The sequence below is a fragment of the Pan paniscus genome, chromosome X (assembly GCF_029289425.2).
Source record: "Pan paniscus chromosome X, NHGRI_mPanPan1-v2.0_pri, whole genome shotgun sequence".
NCBI classification, from domain to species: domain Eukaryota; kingdom Metazoa; phylum Chordata; class Mammalia; order Primates; family Hominidae; genus Pan; species Pan paniscus.
Window position 1 is genome coordinate 119,839,214 of NC_073272.2, and position 19,692 is coordinate 119,858,905.

Below are 19,692 nucleotides of genomic sequence, written 5' to 3' on the forward strand. Positions count from 1 at the left end.
TCAACGTTGTATGATACATATTTTTTAAATTTTTAAATTTTTTTAGAGACAGGTCTCCTATGTTGCCTAGAGTGGTCTCAAACTCCTGAGAACAGCAATCCTCCTGCCTCAGCCTCCCAAAGTGCTGGAATTACAAGTGTGAGCCACTATGCACAGCCAGTATGGTACATATAAAAACTTTCAAGTAAGACAAATGTTTGCTAGAACCAGGCTACCCTATTCTCTGATTGTGTTAGATAACAGAAATTTTCCTAATAATTTGTCTACTATTACAAAGATGCTACTACAACCCAATGTGGGGGAAAATAGGAATTTCAAGGCTTTTCCAGGGGCAGGGATAGATGCTACCTGAGCTGACCGCCTGCCTGTGTTGACCCTCAGAACTAGATGGAATCAGCACTTTTTTTCCCTGAGGTTTTTGGAAGAAAAGAGGGGGAGATCACATGGCATCAAGCTGCTCTCCAGGGAGAAGGAGAAAATCAAAATCAAGGCCACCCAGGGCGCAGTGGATCACGCCTGTAATCCCAGTACTTTGGGAGGCTGGGGCGGGTGGATCACTTGAGGTCAGGAGCTCAAGACCAGCCTAGCCAACACGGTAAAACCTCATCTCTACTAAAAATACAAAAAATTAGCCAGGCATGGTGATATGCACCTGTAATCCCAGCTACTCGGGAGGCTGAGGCAGGAGAGTGGCTTGAACCCGGGAGGCAGAGGTTGCAGTGAGCCGAGATCGTGCCACTCCACTCCAGCCTGGGCGACAGAGCAAGACTCCATCTCGAAAAAAAAAAAATCAAGGCCACCCTAGGGTTCTCCCACCTCAACAGGCTAGGAGGAAATACTTATCTCCTTTGGGAGTTGTTCAGAAACCTCTCCCCATAATTCTCACTTTATAGTGTTACAGAGAATTGGTAAATAATGTATGAACAATGTCATGAAATTGACATTATTAGCTATGCTATGATCAGCTCTACAATTAAAATTCCCCCATTATTTTGAATAATTTAAGCCTAAAGTGCAAACACAACTGGCAAGGAGGCAGCCCAGGTGAAATGGAAGAAAAAAACTATTAGAACTCCCTTGAGGGTGATTCCCCATATCGCTTGGGGAAAACATATGGTTAGAGTTCTCTGTCCTTGGAGCTATTACGTTATCTGATTAAACTTGCTGTGAAATAGACCCCATTGTCAAAGTTTCAGTGCCACAGAGACTGTACAGGGGGAGCCCAATCAGCATCTGACCACTCACCAGGCATCTTGATTTACAACTCTATAAAACTGCAATATGCTTGCAATTCAGTCTATATCTTCTACCTTTACCCTTGAGGGAGCCTTTTCAGATTGAACCAGGAAAGTACAACAGCTTGCCCTTGTGGGCCCCTGTTAAGACATAGAAGCTTCACCTTCTGTTATATGCTTGTCCTTCCTTTCAATCTTACAACATGCTTAGCTTTGAACTATGGGTAATGGAGATACTTTAGGATGGCTTTATAATTTTATTTTATCTTTTTTTGTGTGTGCCACAAGTACATTTGCTCATTAAATCAAAGTCTGCTATATTGTAATCTCCTAAAAGGCAGGAACTCTCTGTGAAAACTTGCCCAAAAGATTATGTATCAGAGAGAAAGATGTGACGGCCACCAATAATCCAGGGCTGTAGTAACAGAAATGTAAGCAAAAGCATTCTAGGTGAGGACCATAGCCTGATTGGATAGGTTGGAGCACTCCTTTGGGAGTAAGGAGGAAAGCAAAGGGCAAGATCCAGAATATTCTATCCCTTTGGCATAAGGAATCTAGCTAGGCCAGTGAGGGAGCATCAAGCAAGATGAGAACCAATCCCATATCACAGGGTCACAGTAAAACACATTCCCTAGAGGTTTAGGAGAAAAGGCAAAGTAGCAGTTCCTTTTATGACCAAATCACACAAACTTAAGAAATGTGTTACTTATCCACATAAATGTTGTGCTTTTTTAGAGGAAGAACTTGACTCTATAAGGGATGAAAACTTACCATCTGCCTTTTGTTCTCAATAAGGTTTGATCCAATGATTCCAAGGAACGATCCAAAGCCGAGCTGCAAAGCAATATGGCATACATAGTATGTGGGATGACAGTCAGGCTGACCACACAATCATTCCAGCCCCTTCGTATGATTCAGGATAAAAGAAAAAACTGGGGTATTGGTGCTAAAGCCACATGCAGCTGTTACTTACACAAATACAGCATGTACAATAAAAGTATTTTTCCCACCATTTGCCAGTTTTCCCTTGTAGCTATGAATCATACCTAAGAAGAAACTTATGTGCCCAAAAACTAAAAGTAAAGGTCAACCATAGCTTTCAGAGCCTGCCTATTTCAATTGCAATATCTATTACCTAGCATGTGACTGGTGAGTCAGTAAGAGACATATAATGATGAAAAGCACACATTATATTTTTATCTTTATCTTTTTTTTGAAAAAGACCTTCCACTTTGATGTATAGATCACAAAACAAAGGTTTGCAAAAGCAATTTTGATGCATCTGGCATACCAATCCAACTCAGGAAGTACTTTAGAAATCAGGAAGCACCTTAACCCACACTAAAAAAATTTAAAAAAAAAATTTTTTTTTTGAAAGCCTGTATTTGTGGTTGACCCACTGCAATTTATGTTAGCACTTATTCACCCCTTCTTCCATCCCTGCTTCATTTATGGACAGAAAGCATTCATTAAAGGGTGAACAGAAATGGCAGTGTAAAACCCTAAAAACAATTTTCCTGTCTAAGTGGCTGAGATTATGGCTTGGTATAACAGATCTCACTGCCCTCTCAGCTCTGCCATTAGAGGACTGAGTCTGCCAGTCTTAGATGAAAATGATCACTAACTGATAGCTGTTGATGGGGATGAAAGTGGAAGAAGTAAAGAGTGGTGAGAACGGACCAATAAATCTTAACACAAGTTCAGTGATGAAGTTACTTTTCTCTTTAGCCTCACTAATGGTCTGGGTTTCCATCTGCAGCCTTACTTTGGCTCACAGGGACATCTATTTCAATTTGAGACCCCCAAGCCTTGCACCTAGGTTTGGGAATCTAAGAGACCCAAGGGCTGGGCAGGAGCTTGGTAGGGCAGTGTAGGGGGACTGGGTGGTTGTCTCAGACCCCAAGAATGAGAGAATGAATGGAAGGAATGAATGTAAATCTCCAGGACTCCTTGTGCAGGGCCACTCAGACAGCAATGTCTCTTGGGAAATAGATGCTGCAGTGCATGAGGGTAATATCCAAGACTCTACTGAGAACATCCTCATTCAACAGTCAAGCAATGCCTGTCTCCCACCTGGTCTTATTTCAGATATAATTAAAATATTTTGCCATAAAATATACTGATTAAAACTTAGTTATCACACTAGCCTGGCTTCCAACCCCAGCTCTTCTATGTCTGTGTAACCTTGAACAAACTGGTTAAGCTCTCTAAACCTCAATTTTCTTATTTTGTAAAAATAGGAACCACAGTAGTGACTACCTTCTAGGGCTTTTGTGAGAATTAACCAGGATGATACATTCAAAGAACTTTGCACAGCGCCTGGTACACAGTAAGTACTCAGTAAATATTACTTTTTTCTAGTGATTATTATTATTTTTACAGCCATTTAACTTTTGAACCACTCTAACCTGACTTGAGCTGGAAAATCTTATAATTATGTGCTCTATTTCGTGCTAAGAGAATTTCCTTGTTCCATCTTGTCTCCCCCTCTGATATGTTCCACGGCTTCTATTTTTTAGGAGAAAATCCATGAATAGTCTGTGCTTTTGGCACTCTGGGCCACTTGTGGAGTTGAGAGAAATTTGGAGGCAGCTTCTTACGGGAAAAATAAGTCCTTTTACTTAACAATTCATCAGCTTCCAAAGGTATTCGCAGAATGTCTCCTGAATCGTGATAGCAGTCTTTGTCCTAAGACAGGAAGCAAAGACACTCCCTATTCCTCATATTCTCTCATGGCAAATAACTCTCTGATGGCAGTGACCAGAAGAGGTGGGTGGAAGTCTTGTGGAATTGTCTGGAAAGACAAGGCACTCCAGAACTGGAAATCCCAGGCCAGCCAGTTACTTCATCCAGTTATCTCCCCTTCTCCTCTATTCTATTCTATTCTATTCTATTCTATTCTATTCTATTCTATTCTATTCTATTCTATTCTATTCTATTCTATTCTATTCTATTCTATTCTATTCCACTCCAATGCATTCAGTTTTCTGACGTTCACTACTAGCTTTATGTCAGATGAATAAGAAGACACGGCTACTGTCCTCCAAGAGCTCACGGTCTAGTAAGGGAGAGACAGACTGGGTTAAGGACCACAGACCAGGTAAAAACAAAGTGCTATAGGAGCAGGGAATAATTCACGCAGCCAGGAATATAATACATATATATTATATTATAATATAATATATATTATATATATTAAATATATTAATTATATTATATATTTATATATTAACTATATTATTATTTAATATATATTAAATTATATTATTATTTAATATATATTATTATTTAATATATATTAAATTATATTATAATTTAATATATATTATTATTTAATATATATTAAATATATTATTATTTAATATATATTAAATATATTATTATTTAATATATATTAAATATATATTAAGTATATATTAAATAAATTTAATATATATTAAATATATATATTATATTATATAATAATAATATATATTAAATATATATATTATATTATATATTATATATTATATAATATATAATATATAATATAATATAATATATATTATATATAATATAATATAATATATTATATATAATATAATATAATATATATTATATATAATTAATATAATATATATATAATATAATATAATATAATATATATTATATATAATATAATATAATATAATATATATATAATATAATATAATATATATTATATATAATATAATATATTCCTGGCTCCGCTACTTATAAACTCTGTGCCCTTGGCCCAATTCCTTAACCACTCTGTGCTTTGGTTTCATCATCTATAAAATGGGAATCATAATAGAGCCTGCCATACAGGGTTGCTTTGAGGATTATATGAGATGAAGTATGTGGTGTGATTTGCATAAGGTAGGCTGCTAAATAAATGGTAGTGCTAAGGTTTCATAGAGGAGGAGACATTTTTATATGCGCTCAAAAGATGGATTAGAGCTCAGCAGGCAGGGAACTAATACGTATTGAGTCATGGCTGGAAGAATTCACTTACCTGGATGACAGGTTAATGAACTCACCAGTGTTGCTAAAACAATCTTCCATTTCAAAAGCATTTTAAGTTAAAGAAGCACTTGCCCCCTACTTTGGTCACAGGAATACTATGGAGTTTGGTGGAATTCATATCATTCCCATTTGATAGACAGGAAAATGAAGGCATAGATAATTGTAAAGATGTATGCCCTCTTATAGCAACTTAATGGTAGGTCTGGGACTAGCTCTCGGGTCCCCTGAATAACAGCTTGAGTTCTTTTAGCCACACCTCGCTGCGTTTGTGACCAGTGCTAGTAGAATTGTGACCTCCAAGCAACAAGGACTTCATTGTTGCACCCTAGAGAAGAAGTTCTCTGCAAGGATGGAGTGAGAAGTCTTATTTGCGGAAGAGCTGAGGGGTTGAAAATAAAGAAGGGAAAACCAACAGTTTCCTTAAAATGGACAGCTGCTTCTAAACAATTGCTTGCTCCCCTGAGACCTCAGAAAGGTAAGCTCTGTGGTCTCCCCTCAAGAGCTTCATGGAATCATGTAATGTTCAGACCTTTGGACCTCCATCTTGATTCCCCATTACCTGAACAAATAACTAGTTTGCTTTGTTTTGGCTGTCCTCCACTTGTGGAAAAAAAAAAAAAAAAAGACAGATGATTAGATATCAAAGTCAGATTCAAGGGCTTTTTTGAGGCTGGACTCTTGTCACCTATGCCTATTCCCATTCACTGTCCCAGACATCTAGGACAAAGGCTAAAAAAATTAGTCATTAGGTAAATATTAATTGGACATCTACTCTGGCTGGCAGTGTGTTCAATCTGTAATTTGGAGGCCAGGAGGTGGGATGGGGTATGATCAAGACCACTCAGGCTAAAGGAGCTCATACTACAATTAGGTAAACCAGTCCACAATTCCTTTCCATAATCCTGAAATCCACAAAGTTCTTAAAATAAAAAAGTGTTTTTTTTTTCTTGAATGTAACTAACTTGGTGGCAAAACCTGATCTCGAACTGATGTGAGGTTATATTATCATCTTTATCTCACTTAGTTTAAAAATCCATGTTTTATTATAGAAACATGAGGTGCTTGATTATGGGATGCTTCTCAAGGCTCTACTTGGTTGTTAGATAATATGTGGTATATGTATTGTATAATTTTTCTAAAATAAGAAGTCTAAATTCTGAATCCCATCTGACCCAAGGGTTCAGAGAAGGGATTGAGGACCTATATAAACAAAGCTAAATGAGAATATAGCCCAACAGATGCCACAAAGCAGGACATAAGTGTTTTCCAGCAACCATGAATAGGAGGAATCTACAGTAGGGAGTTCAAAGATGTAGACACCACTGTGGACCTCAGTATTTGAGAAATGTTTCTGCTGTGTTTTTAAGTTGAGATAGAACAGAGCACCTAGAGAGAGAGAGAGAGAGAGAGAGATCAGGGAGGATATTCTAGGCATGAGGAAAAAATGTTATGACGGCCCCAAGGCAGAAAAGCCCAAGTCGTGTTCAGAGGACTGTGAATTGGCAATTTTTGCAAAAGAGAAGTAATGAGAGACTAGGCTGAGGGCATCTATGGAGAGCTCTGAATGACATGCCAAGGAAGCAACAGGGAGCCAATGAAGGTGAGAACCTTGTGGTATTATAAAAGTCTTATCCAGCAAATCAAGATTCAAATGTATTTATTTATTTAGAGACAGGATCTCACTCTGTCACCCAGTCTGGAATTCAGTGGTGCAAACAAGGCTCACTCTAGCCTCGAACTCCTGGGCTCAGGCAATCCTCCTGCCTAAGCTTCCTGAGTAGCTGGGACTACAGGCCTGAGCCACTGTGCCTAGCTAATTCTTAATTTTTTTATAGGGACAAAGTTTTGCTATGTTGCCCAGGCTGGAGAGCAGTGGTGTGATCCTAGCTCATTGCAGCCGGCCTCGACCTCCTGGGCTCAAGGAACCCCCTTGCCTCAGCCTCCTAAGTAGCTGGGACTACAGGTGTGCACCACCACACCTGGCTAATTTTAAAATTTCTTATAGAGATGGGGGTCTCACTTTGTTGCCCAGACTGGTCTCGAATGCCTGGCCTCAAATGATCTTCCTGCCTCGGCCTCCCAAAGTGATGGGATTACAGGCATGAGCCACTGTACCCAGCCCAGGTGCCATTTTAAAAATGTACTTAGTAAGTGAGGGACTTATATTTTAGAATGAACTTAGATTTTAGAAACATTTTCAAACAAGAGGTGGAAACTTTTTCACCTCCTGTTGAAAATCTTTCTGCCTAATTCACTATTTACTACAAAATCCCACTATCCAGAGCTCCTTATGTTTTCTGAGCATTCATGTTAATCAAAATTTCTTTGGACTTTTCCAAGGAGTCTTTACATGTGAATCTGAGGCCACACTGACCTAAAGAAGGTTTCTGGGATATTGATTGTTTTGAATGATCCCTGTTGTCCCCATCTCCTAATATTCCACAGTAACTCTGAAATGATTTTCAATTAACTGACTCTCCTACCCACTCCCTGGGAAAGGGGGCAGAAATTCTTGCTCTCTTTCCTGAAAGAAGACTCAGGCTAGTATGCGCCCTAATAGTATCAATACAGCAGCTGAGGAGAGGGTGCAAGAATGAAAGGCTTGTCTCACTATCCAGGGGACCAACTCCATCTTGCGGGTTGCTTGGGAAACACATTTAGAGGCCTCTTTTTCCTGCATCTAAGGTAAGAGGAGGTGTACCGGGAAGCAGCAATCACCCTCCCCTGTCTCTTTCAGCTTCAGGCAACAAATGAAGCTCTTGGGTTTTTAGGCCTTCAGAGTAGAAAGCTCATCTGAACCCTCCTGAAATAAAATGCCTTGAATATTTGAGGACAGTAAAATTCTTAATCCAGTTTGTCTTTGTTTGTTGGTGTTCGGTTTTTGTTTCTGTTTTGTTTTGTTTTTTTGAGACAGGGCCTCGCTCTGTCACCCAGGCTGGAGTGAAGTGGCGCGATCTCAGCTCACTGCAACTTCCATCTCCTAGGCTCAAGCGATCCTTCCACCTTAGCCTCCCATGTAACTGGGACTACAGGCTCATGCCACAGGGCCAGGCTAATTTTTTTTTTTTTTTTGTAGAGATGGGGCTTTGTCATGTTGTCTAGGCTGGTCTCAAACTCCTGGGCTCAAGTGATCCGCCTGCTTCAGCCTCTCAAAATGCTGGGATTACAAGTGTGAGCCACCGCACCTGGCCGTTTTTAGTTTTTAAATTTTATTTATTTATTTGAGACAGTCTTGCTTTGTGGCCCAGGCTGGAGCCCAGTGGGGTGGGTGATCATGGTTCACTACAGCCTTAACCTCCTGAGCTCAAGAGATCCTCTTACCTCATCCTGTCGAGTAGCTGGGACCAGAGGCGTGCACCACCATACTTGGCTAATTTTTTATATATATACTTTTTGTAGAGATGGCGTCTCACCATGTTGCCCAGGCTGGTCTTGAACTCCTGGCCTCAAGCTATCCTCCCACCTCAGCCTCCCTAAGTGCTGTGATTACAAGCATGTGCCACCGTGCCCAGCCTGGTTTTAGTTTTTTTAAAACTTTACAGTTCAGCCTGTACAGACTAGCACATCTTTACAGAGGCATGTGTGCGTATGTCTCTTAGAACGATGATACCACATGCTAGCTCAGGTAGAGTAGCTAACATGCCATGATAATGCACCTCACTGTACAAAGATATCTCATTTGGCAAAATAAAGATGCTCCCGAAAAGCTTCACGTGACTTAGAATTATGCAAATTGAGTTATATTTTAAGTACCTGAGATCACAATATTTAAATGATTTGTATGGTAAGTCTTCTTTTAATCTAATAACTTCTCCCTAATTTGTCTGTTTTGAAAATTTAAATTCTCATGGATTGTTAACACATTTAATCAGAGTCTAAAACAGCAGAGTTCTAAATAAGCTGAAACTTTTTCACAGTTCTATACATTAGTAATTTATATTTAAAGTGACCACTTTGACAGTGCAGAATCTCCAGATGACACATTATGATCCTTCTGGTTTTATTGCTAAGCATATTTTACTGTGTGTTAATTCTCCAGGTGGTTGCTAGTCCACCTGAATTAGACTCCCCCCACCCCCCACGGATTCTTTCCCCTCAGGTGGATTCAACATTTATTACTTTTTCAATCAAAGGTTAGTTTATGAAAAGAAAATTCAGATTGCCAGGGCCCATGCAGACCAACTGAATCAGAATCTCTTGGGCTAGGGAGTAGAGATCTGCATTTTTCGCAGGTTCGCAAGGTCATTCTTATTCACATCAGAGTGGGGAAACCACTGGTTTGGAGTTTCTATAGTAACTCCCTAATAACCATGCTATTCAGTTAGTGAAAGTACCCCATTCCCAGACAAATCTGGATTCTCAGGCGTTTACTGTTTCTGAGGTATGAGTCGTAATTGTATTTGTTACAACGTGATCTGACCTATAAACTCAAATGGATTTTTCTGCTATTCAATCTGCTGTCTTTTCCCCTTTATTTTATGTAATTAAAATGCATTTTAAAGAAGCAATCTCCAGGAACTATGAGAGCACATTTTTAAAGGTTAAATCATGGGGGCACAGTGTCCGTTAGGGATGGCTTTCCTATTAACACTTCCATATTAGCTCTTAGTGAACCACTCACACGCAAACACACGCCCCCACTGCTTCAACTTCTAGTGCTAGCTGAACATCAGGTACTTGAATAACAGCAATCAGGCACCCTCCTTCCTTTGTTAACGTATTCCAACCTAGCCACCCACAGTAAGATATTCCACAGAGAAGGTTCACAGCCACTGTTTATGAATAGGAGTTCGTACTCTTAAATAACATGGAAAATACCTTCCCCTCACCCACAGAGACTCTAAATCTTGGCTTCAGCATTTGCTCATCAGTCAGAAATATTTTACTAATGCAGCTACCTGAAATACACAAAGTCACACAGACCCTATAAATTGTTTTTCCAAGCCACCGAAATGCTATCTTACCCCCTCTGTTCCTCCCTGCACACCCACCCCCCCACTCCCCGCCGGCTTTGCTTGTGTTTAAAAATAAAACCCAATTCTGCTGACGACTGGTTTTCTTGCCTCACCACAGGAAGTGGACTGGGTGAGTTCTCACATCACATGTTTAACACAGGGCACCAAACAGTGTCTGTGGGTCACCTGCCCTCAGCTGGGAGGAGCCCTGCCTGCCCTGGAGCTGTGGAGGCACTTCCCCCAGCAGCCTTCAGCTCCAGGAAGGCATAGCCTGCAGCCCACTTTAGGTCCCAGCTTCTCAAGAGCTATTGAGGAGGCTGACTGTGGAATGAAATCAGTGACCTAGGCAACAGGCTCCAGGCTTGGTCACTTATAGCTCTGGCTTGTCCAAGGCATCATCTTTAATCTCCCCTCTCGCTTTGCTTCTCTCTCCAATCCCCACCTCTCTCTCTCTCTCTCATTTCATTTCAAAGAGAAATGAAACAAAACAACAACAAAAAATACATCTGACCTCTTTGCTGTACTAAAATACTTCTTAACTGAATTGTCCTAAATGTCCTTCTGCTCTCTAACAATTGAGGAGCCATTTAATTGATATTTAAAATATGATCTCACCTCTAGAGTTAGGTTTTTGGGTTCAACAGCAGTGTACGTAGACTCAAATTAGGTTTTGGTTTTTCTAATGCAACTAGTTTAGCAGTCTCCAAAGGGAACTGCATGCACCCTAGGGTAGATAAAACAATCCACTGGAATACGGCTGTTTCCTATTTATTGTTTATCTAAAATAATAAGAAACCAAACATTACTAATATTTAATAAACAGACTGTCACTGGCACCCTCTGTTCGTGTGAATGTCAGGTAATCAGGTGAGCTATCCTTCTGGAGGAGGGCAAGTTCCAAGCAACAAACGGTTGATCGTGGGGCATTTTATGTGTGCCTGGATTGTATTATCCAATTTTAACGAAACTAGTCTCAACAAAATGGATAAGAGGCTTGAAAAGATTCCTCTTGAGAAACCAGAAGTTGAAGATGACCCTAATAATGTAAGCAAACATAAGCAACAAGAAAATGGCAGAGTTTAATACTTCTAACTCCCAGGGTAGATTTTTGGCAGCCAAATTGTGATATTGACATTTAAAAACATGACTCCAATGACAATCTAATCATACGGGATAAGAAGGCAGCCAAAAATATTCACAATTATCTAGTGGGCCATTTGAAATAAGGATTTAAAGCCACTGTCTTTAATGACAAGCTTCACACTAAGTGCATATTATCTGGTGACATTTTAGTTTGTGTTCACATGAAGATATTAAAAGTTATTGTATACTTATTTTTATCTAATTTTTGAATGTTCATTTTTATATAAGTTTTATGAACATGTATATATATATATAATTTATAAGTGAATAAATATACATATTTTAGGAACATATCTTCCACAGCTTTTTCTGATAGGAGTGCAGGATCACTTTGGAGATCAGTGCTGTTGGTCAGAGTGTCAAGCTGCCAGGATCCTCAGATTTCAGGTGAGATCAGATGACCTCTATTATATATGGGAATGCAGGTGCCCGGAGAGAAAGGACCTTAGCCTAAGGTTAACACTGCTGGTAACATCTCCTAAACCAGAAACCTGAGGTATTAAAGAGTGAGATGACTTGCTCAGGATCACACTGTTAGATAGGGATGGTGCTGGATTCTTCTGATTCTCAGTCCAGTGCTCTTCTTAGCGGGCCCAGAGTTGCCTCTCTACATAAATATACAGAGATACAAAGGAGGAAATCTGAGCAAACACTAGACACTCAAACAGAATTGAAAACTATCAGAGCAGAGCCAGAATTTCTGTAGACAGCAAGCTACTGCGACCTACCTGTGCCTTCTATACTTACAATAACTCCGGGGTAATAACCTCCTACAGTCACATTCTGGGTCCTGGTGGTTGCAGCAAGGCCCACTGTGAGAATTAACACGGACACGATAAGCAAAGTCACGGTGACATAGATGGAGTTTCGTTTCCTCCGATTGAATGCTCCTGAAAGCACAGAGAGAAATTAAAATTGCTCATTTCAGCTGGGGAAAGGATTGACTTAAAGAAAAAAACACTAAGAAGGTTTTCCTTTCCTATTCCTACCGGTAACTGAAGTTATCTTTGGTGGTGACGGGTGGGGGGTTGTGGGGAAGGGATAGAGCATTATTTTTTGTAGTCATCAGGTGCCACTTTTATAATAAAATATGTATTTCCAATTTGAAAATAAACAACAGAAGAAATTTCACCAGTTACGTAAAAACAAAACGAATTTTTGTGCTCCTGGCACTCTATAAGAGATGTGTCATAACTACTTAGTAGAGTGGTTTTTTAGACCAAATTAGAAGGCATATGATAAATGGGAAGTGTGTGTGTGGGGGGAGGGGGTATTAAATGAAAACATTTTAAAGCCAATATCCAACTAAAAAGATTTTTTTCATAAGCTAGAGATATGAAATTTCATTTTCAGTGTAAATATCACAGCCAAGCCAAGTTACTGGGATTTTTTTTTCATTTATTTCTGACATTTGCCACCTCATGTATAAACTTTAAAATGGTGTATTGGCAAGATTTGTCACATAACAAATGTGTGTAATAAAGTGAGTGTTTGGAGGCCATTAGTCCACAAAGATATGTATCGGGGGAGTTAGGTGGGGAGGATTATAACTTATACACATTTAGGCTTATGTGAGGGTGACATAAACATAAATGATGAGAAACCCATTCTCCCACTCAGGGCTTATCAGACATGATAGTGCAAACCAATATTTTTTTGAAAACAGGATTATTAAGTCAGACAGAAAAATGGTATCTAGGCTCACTTTTTAATTTATTTTTTTTTAAAGGAACCGAGCACTGTCTCACACTCTGCAGGGATTTCTCAGGCATAGGGAGAGGGCCTTCAACAGGAAATAACCAGGGGAGAGTTACTACCTAGGAGTTCTCAAAAAAAAAAAAAAAAAGCAAATGAGAAGAGTCTAGCTCTCTAGTGGAAGTATGGAGCATGAGGAGGATGAAGCAGTGAGGAGCCCTGATGGAGTCGCCCACCCACGTGGCTTGACTGTCATTTATGGCCCTAAAGAGATCACTTGAGTCTGTCCATAAGACCCTGTCATTCTGGGAGACCTCACTGCAGCCTCAGGAAGCAGTTGTTGAGAGAAGCCATGCAGACTGCTCCATGGGGAGGGAGGGGAGAGGGGATAGAGGGAGGGGAGAGGGGATGGAGGAAGGGGAACGAGGTCAAGGAAAGGAAGCGAGACCCAGGAGGCAAGGTGGTGTTGAGACGGGAGGGGTTGTGGCTGGCCTTGCAGTCCACTGCAGATATCCCCTCTTGTATGGAAGAAAAGCACTGGGAGTATCACCCGGGCTTAACCCCACCATCCATCCTGTCTTCCCCAGTACTGTCCCTGCTGAAGTCTCCAAGGGAGGTGGGAGGGGCGGGCGGTCTCCCCTGACGTCAGCTTCGAAAATGAGGGATGTGACTCATCAGGGTCATTTCTAATATGGGACTAATCTAAGACTATTTTTCGTTGAAATGTAGAAGTGGTTTGAACGTTTATAGGCATCTACAATGCTAAAGCACCATGTCTCACCCTGGGGAAGAGGTAAGAAGAGTTGGCAAATGAGACTCATCTTTAAAGAGACCTGAGTCCAGCCTCCATGGGACAAAAACATAAAGGCCCACTAGAGACACCTGTAACATCAGGGCCCTTTCATGACAGGGCTATTAGGGATGCAAATGGGAGCTGACTAATGGTAAACACAGGAGCAAAGCCGGGAGCTCTGGTCTGCATGGTACTGGGAAAGGAATAGTAGAGGGTTGGGGGAAGGCCAGGATTTATTTCTTCTGTTTACCTGAAGTTTAGTTATCCTTCCTCTTGATTTTGAGGGATGCTAAATTAGTCTCTAAACCAGGGTGCCTAAGTTTATTTGATGATAGATACTTCTCAGTGAATCTGTGAGTTGGTTCTACAGAGGGGCTCTAACATAAACTTACCAACATTGCCTCCCATTCTTGTCTTCCCTTCTCTTTTGTCACTCACACAATCTCTAGCCCTCCCCTGCCTCAAACTGGCAAAAGAGAGTGAGAGAACATTTGGATACACCACGGATATCTTTGTGATATGGAAGTGTCTCAACACCTTACCCAGAAAACATGTAACCTGACAGACTAAATTGGAGAAGTGTGTGTGCATGCATGGTCTTTTTAATTTTGGTTTGTTTGTTTGTTTGTTTCATTTGCCTGCTCCTTCCCCACCAGCTGGCCTTTAATCTTATTCACAGCTCTTGGGTCTTCTTTGCAAATATCACTCTAACTTTTAAAAGCGCAGGAAGAGCCAGGTCAGAAAAGTGACTCAGCAAACCACATAGTGTCATTTGAAAATCTTTTTTCCTGCTTTAGAACCTGAATTGAAAATTCAGTCACTTGAGCAACCCAGGCAAAGATCCCACAGCCCCACAGGGGCCTTGACTCCAGATAGGATTTGCTTTGGATAAGATTCCTAAGAAAACTCTCTGATCACCAGGTCGAATATCTAATCTCTGTCCCCTCACGAGCGTCCTTCCCTGTCACCACTTATTTTATAAGGACCATAATTGTGTAACATGAAGTTATTTCTAGTTGCACTTGGGGAATTGACTGTTTTAAGAAACCCCCCCCCCAGGGTGACTCGTTTTGAAAATGAAGAATCACCCCTCAATTTATCTTTAGTGTCAATTCGACTCAATAAAATTCACATCTACTTAGAGCAAGATATACCCATTTTCTGAAGGTGTGGCCCAGGCTCCTAAAAGGCAGTTTATTGTGTCTGCTTAGGACATTTTCCTGGTGGTTGTTTTATTTTAGAAGGGAGAAGTACAGCCGTGTTCTTATTCTGGTACAATTTGGGGCTTGCCTTAGATGTTTCTGTAAACACAGGACCATCTTATTCTGATTTTGTTTAGTAAAGTGACACGTAAAAAAACTCAGGCACCAGGAGGTACTTAAATAAAGCAGCAGGTATATGAAAATCATGCCTATTACGATTTATACCTAGTGTTTGATACCTAATAAACAATCGGTACTTGTTGAATAAACAAGAGGCAACATCTCAGAATTGTTTCCCTTTTAATCAAGAAGGATGTGGGAGGAATTGTGTGAATAAATATGGGCTAGTCTCATAGAATTGATTTTTTAATGTAGGGTACACCTGAGGGTTCCCTCAAATTAAAAGCCTTCTGGCTAACTAGTGTGAAAACTACAATATCTCTCACTACTCTGTCTCCTTGGCACCCAGTATATTTCTGCTTAAACAACAACCACCTCTGCAACCAACAGCAGTGAGAGAGTCTGAAATCTTTTCATTGGCCTTGCCTGCCCCCCCTCAGCAGCCTCCCTGCAGAACTACTGCAGCCCTCCCTCTCTGCAGTGCCCCACCTCCACCCCAGATTCCTGATGACCACGATGCTTAGCTCTAGAAGCACCCAATTATTTGCTGTCTCCACCCTTCCAAAAACAACCAGCTTTTCTCTCATCCGGGTATTCCCCCTGGTCAGAGCCCCCATCTGCATTGCGGTCTTTGAACCTGGGTGCCTCCCTTCCTTCGAAACATGCTCAAAATTCCCCTCCTCCAAAAAGTTTTTCTTGATCAAAATTAATTACTTATTCATGTCCCTAAATTCCCAGGTACCTTACTCAATAAGTATATTAATTGTAACTGGTACCATTACAATTGTAACCGTGGGTCTGGTCCACAACCCATATGATATCTGCCAGTCCCAGGATTAGGTATCTGAGGGAACCAAGATGTGAGTTGCTAGAAGGTAGGATGCTGTCTCTGTTACTTTGTTTTACCTTGCACACGTTCTTGATTATCCTCTCCCAAGAGAGTAGATAAGGTGTATAATCTTTATTGGGCACAGAATAGTTGGGAACCCAGTATCCTGTCCTGTACACGGTGTTGTTGATGCCTGGCTAGTTCTCTGGGTTGATCTTTTGAACCGATTAGGATTTGCTTACCTGAGTCAGCTTTGCCACACAGGGTGGGTCCCCGGATATCCCAGCCTTGAGTATCCCTAGAAACAGGTGGCTGCCCACACAAGGGCCTCAAGACCCTGCCAATCTCCCAAACATTTCCTTAAAGGCGCTGAAATCCATCCCTCCCCACTTTAGACAGTTCTCTGAATGGAGAACATCCGAGGCCGCCCGCGAATTACAAATGTGTTATTTGGGAGGAAGGAATGCCCTACTGTAGTAGAGGTGCCTTTGCGCCTGGGGGCGGTGTTGCCAAAAGGGAGAAGGGGGTTGCTGGGAGGGGATGGAGGGACGCTGGAGTCAAATTACCATCTTCTTAATTGCAAAGCGCCTGCTCCACTCTGAGCCTTGGACGAACTGCTCTATTCCCAGGCAGCCAGCAAGCGTAGAGTGCAGGCACCTTGGTGCAGTGTGTCTGCGTGTTTTAAATTTTATTGTTTTGGTTGCGGTTGTGTCTTGACAATAAAGGGAGTCCTCTCAGAAATGCTGCCCTTGGAGGCTGAAACACTAACCTACCTACCCACTGTCCTCTTCCCCCCACGCAAGGGAAGGTGGTGTTGCCAGAGCTAAGTGGGAGTAGCTCCTAAGTAGCCTAGACGCTGATTCAGGCCCGGACTGTGCGGGACCAGGGCCAGGGAACTCCGGGGAGACTCCCCTGTCCAAACTGTGGAAACCCAGCGTTAGCACTCGACTCAGGAATTTGCTAGTGCCGTCGCTCTGCGGACTTCAAAAAGTGGAATGCGTGGCGCCGGCTCCGCTTCTATCTGGGATTTATGATTCCTTTCCCGCAGTGTGGAGACTGGGCTGGGCGAAGCCCACTCAGCTGTTTGTTGCGCAGACCTTTCGAGAAACACAAGATCGCTGAGGGCCCCTGGGAGCCCAAGAAAGAAAGCTCTTCATCTTGTTCCCCAACCCACAGAGCAGTGCGCCAAATAGCGACTCTTTAAGCCCTGGGCCACCAACCAGCCCACTCCCCGAAGGCAGACGGGCCCGGGGCGCTGTGGCTTGATTTGCAGGTGGTTAGGTGGTTGTCGTCCGCAGCGAGAATGGACGCTGCGGAACCCTAGCACTCTTCCACTCTGCCCTCCCTCGCGAAGCGCAACAGCTTGGCGTCGGGGAGCCAGGGCTGCGTTGTTGGCGCCACAGCTGGCCAAGGTAAGCAGTGCATTCCCACCTCTCTGTCTCTCTCTCTCTCGCTCTCGCTGTCGCTCTCTCTCGCTCTCGCGCTCTCTCTTTCTCTCTCTCTCCCTCTCCCTCTGTATGTGTGTGCGCGTGGTGTGTGTGTTGGAGAAAGAGTGCGCGCGCGCGAGCTGGGAGTAAGGGGGAGTCTGGTACTGCTGGGCTCTGGATTCGGACCAAGTCCTTGGCCTCATTTGTACCCCGTTGTAAATAACTACGCCCTTAAAAATGAAAAAGTAAATTCTTATACTGAATATGCAAAACCATTGAGGATACGGATCTTTCCACCATCCAGGAGATAACACTTTCTGGGGCCCCTCCGGTGAACGAGTTTTGTTGACATTGAGTCTTCTGCGGGCAGTAGGGAGATTATATAGGGGGTTCGATCTTCTCCCTGCCCCCTCCACTCGAGATGTTCCCGCAAATTCATCGGAGAAGACCTGAGCAGACTGATGGCAGGAACTGCGGGACAGAGGGATTTTGCAGAATGTAAAGTATGTTGGAAAGAGAGAATTCGATTTGATTGAAGTGTATCCGAGGCGAATTTTAAAAGATTAGGTGGGATCATGATTTTACAATCCCCTCCCGCTCTCCAGGGCTCCAAATTAATTTCTCCGCCCAGTGAAATCACAGGGCTTGGGAAGGTGCCTAACAGCTGAGGGGGACTGGGTTTGTTTTTTTTTGTAACTACCAAAAAGCAGCTTCGAGGGGCAGCCAAGTTGGTGCCCGAAGGTAGCTGTCCCCCAGTTTCTATAAGGAAAGGAGTCGAAGGGTGCCCCTCCCCCTCCATTCCGCCCTGCGAGGAAAAGCGCGACTTCAGAAGATGCGCGGGCTCGCGGCGGATGTTTCTTTCTCGCGCTCTCACTCCTGCCCCTGACTCCCTTTTCACACTCATGCACATTCCGTGCATTTGGAGCAGAGTAACAATCAAATTCAAAGAATGTTGATCCCGCCGCTGCAGAGGGCAGGGCTGGGCTGTCTTGAGTGATTCCTCAGGAATTCCCCTCCCCTCATCCCCCCCTTTCTTCTCACCCCCGCCCATCCCCCAGAGTTGCGCAACCCGCCCCCCCCAATCAGCGAGGTGCAAGTCAGGCCCCCACCCAACTGCATCTCTAAATTTCAGGGCAGCTTCAAGAGAGTTGGGAGGGGGCGAGAACCCTGCTTCTAATTGTCGTTAGTCGTGAGCTCTTAGAAGTGACCAGGACTTTGCAAAGAGGGAGTGTCGAATGGAAAGCGAAGGCGCAGGTTGCAGGGAAGTGTTTTGATCCTCAGATTGCTGGGATTTACCACCGACTGCAAGTCTGTAGACACACGCACACAAACAGGCACACACCCGCACTCCGGGGCAGAGATACTCCGACGCAAGGTTGGCGCTCCGATCTCCGCACGTCGCTCCCGCTGCAGCCAGGCCGCTCCCCTGGGACTCTGGTCCACCACCCAGACGCTGGGGCGCGAAGACCACCCCATCCATGCCCCGTTTCCCGCTCTCTGGCTTTTGGGGCACCTGGGGCGTTCACAGTCCAGAGGCCAGCGCACTCAACCCCTGCTGCCGCCGCCCGAAGGAAGGGCCGCTAGACTTACCCATGGAATCGGGCAGGGACATGTCGCTGGACCGCTGCTGAGTCAGGGACTGATGCATGGTGAAAACTGCCCGGTTGCCCCAGTCCCCGAAGCTGCTTCAAGCGCCCCCGGCTCTGGGCGCCCCGCAGAGCATCCTACTCCGCGGTTGCCTCTCTCGGTCCTTCCGAGAGCTGAGAGACACTGCCTCTGGTTGCGAGCTGCAGCCCAAGTGCCGCCTCCCCCTCCCTTCCACTCTTCTCCCTCCCTCCTGTTCTGCCTCCCTCTGCTCTGGGAGGCGGCAGCATTGGCGGTCCGTGCAGCCGCGTGCGCTTGCGCAAGACCCCCCCTCCTCCCTCCCCCTCAGTCTCCCCATCCTAGTTATCCACCTCCCAGCCTTCCAAGCCAGACAGGGAGCAGTTTTAGCCCCTTGGGGCCAGGGCTGCGCAGAGAAAGAGGGGGAGGCTTCAGTATGAAGCCAACCAACCTTCTCTATAGTTGGACAGGGTCTTGGGTAATTATCCTGTTCTAGGATTTATAACTGGGGAGGGGGTCAGAGTCAGAGGTTCAGAGCTGAGGAACACACACACACACACACACACACACACACACACACACTTGAGCAGGTCTGGTCTTAGTGCTTCCAGAATGACATAATGGAGCTGGAGATGATCCAGAGAAGGGCCACTCTATAATCAAAG

At 43.2% G+C, this 19,692-nt stretch overlaps 1 protein-coding gene across 4 annotated transcripts in view; it reads right to left on the reverse strand.

Annotated features, from left to right (window-relative positions):
• Positions 1-19,284, reverse strand: part of TMEM255A (transmembrane protein 255A) — a 52,622-nt gene extending 33,338 nt beyond the window's left edge. For 2 of the 4 annotated variants that reach the window (XM_008976742.4, XM_003823144.4), the window contains exons 1-3: positions 19,016-19,284; positions 12,107-12,249; positions 2,007-2,069 (exon numbers count right to left, since the gene is read on the reverse strand). In XM_008976742.4, the coding sequence (XP_008974990.1) occupies positions 2,007-2,069; positions 12,107-12,249; positions 19,016-19,073 (264 nt within the window). In that variant the 5' untranslated portion in view covers positions 19,074-19,284. The remainder of the gene's footprint in view (positions 1-2,006; positions 2,070-12,106; positions 12,250-19,015) is intronic. The other 2 variants (XM_034950642.1, XM_014343540.3) reach the window with 1 other exon arrangement.
• Between the last annotated feature and the right edge of the window lie 408 nt (positions 19,285-19,692).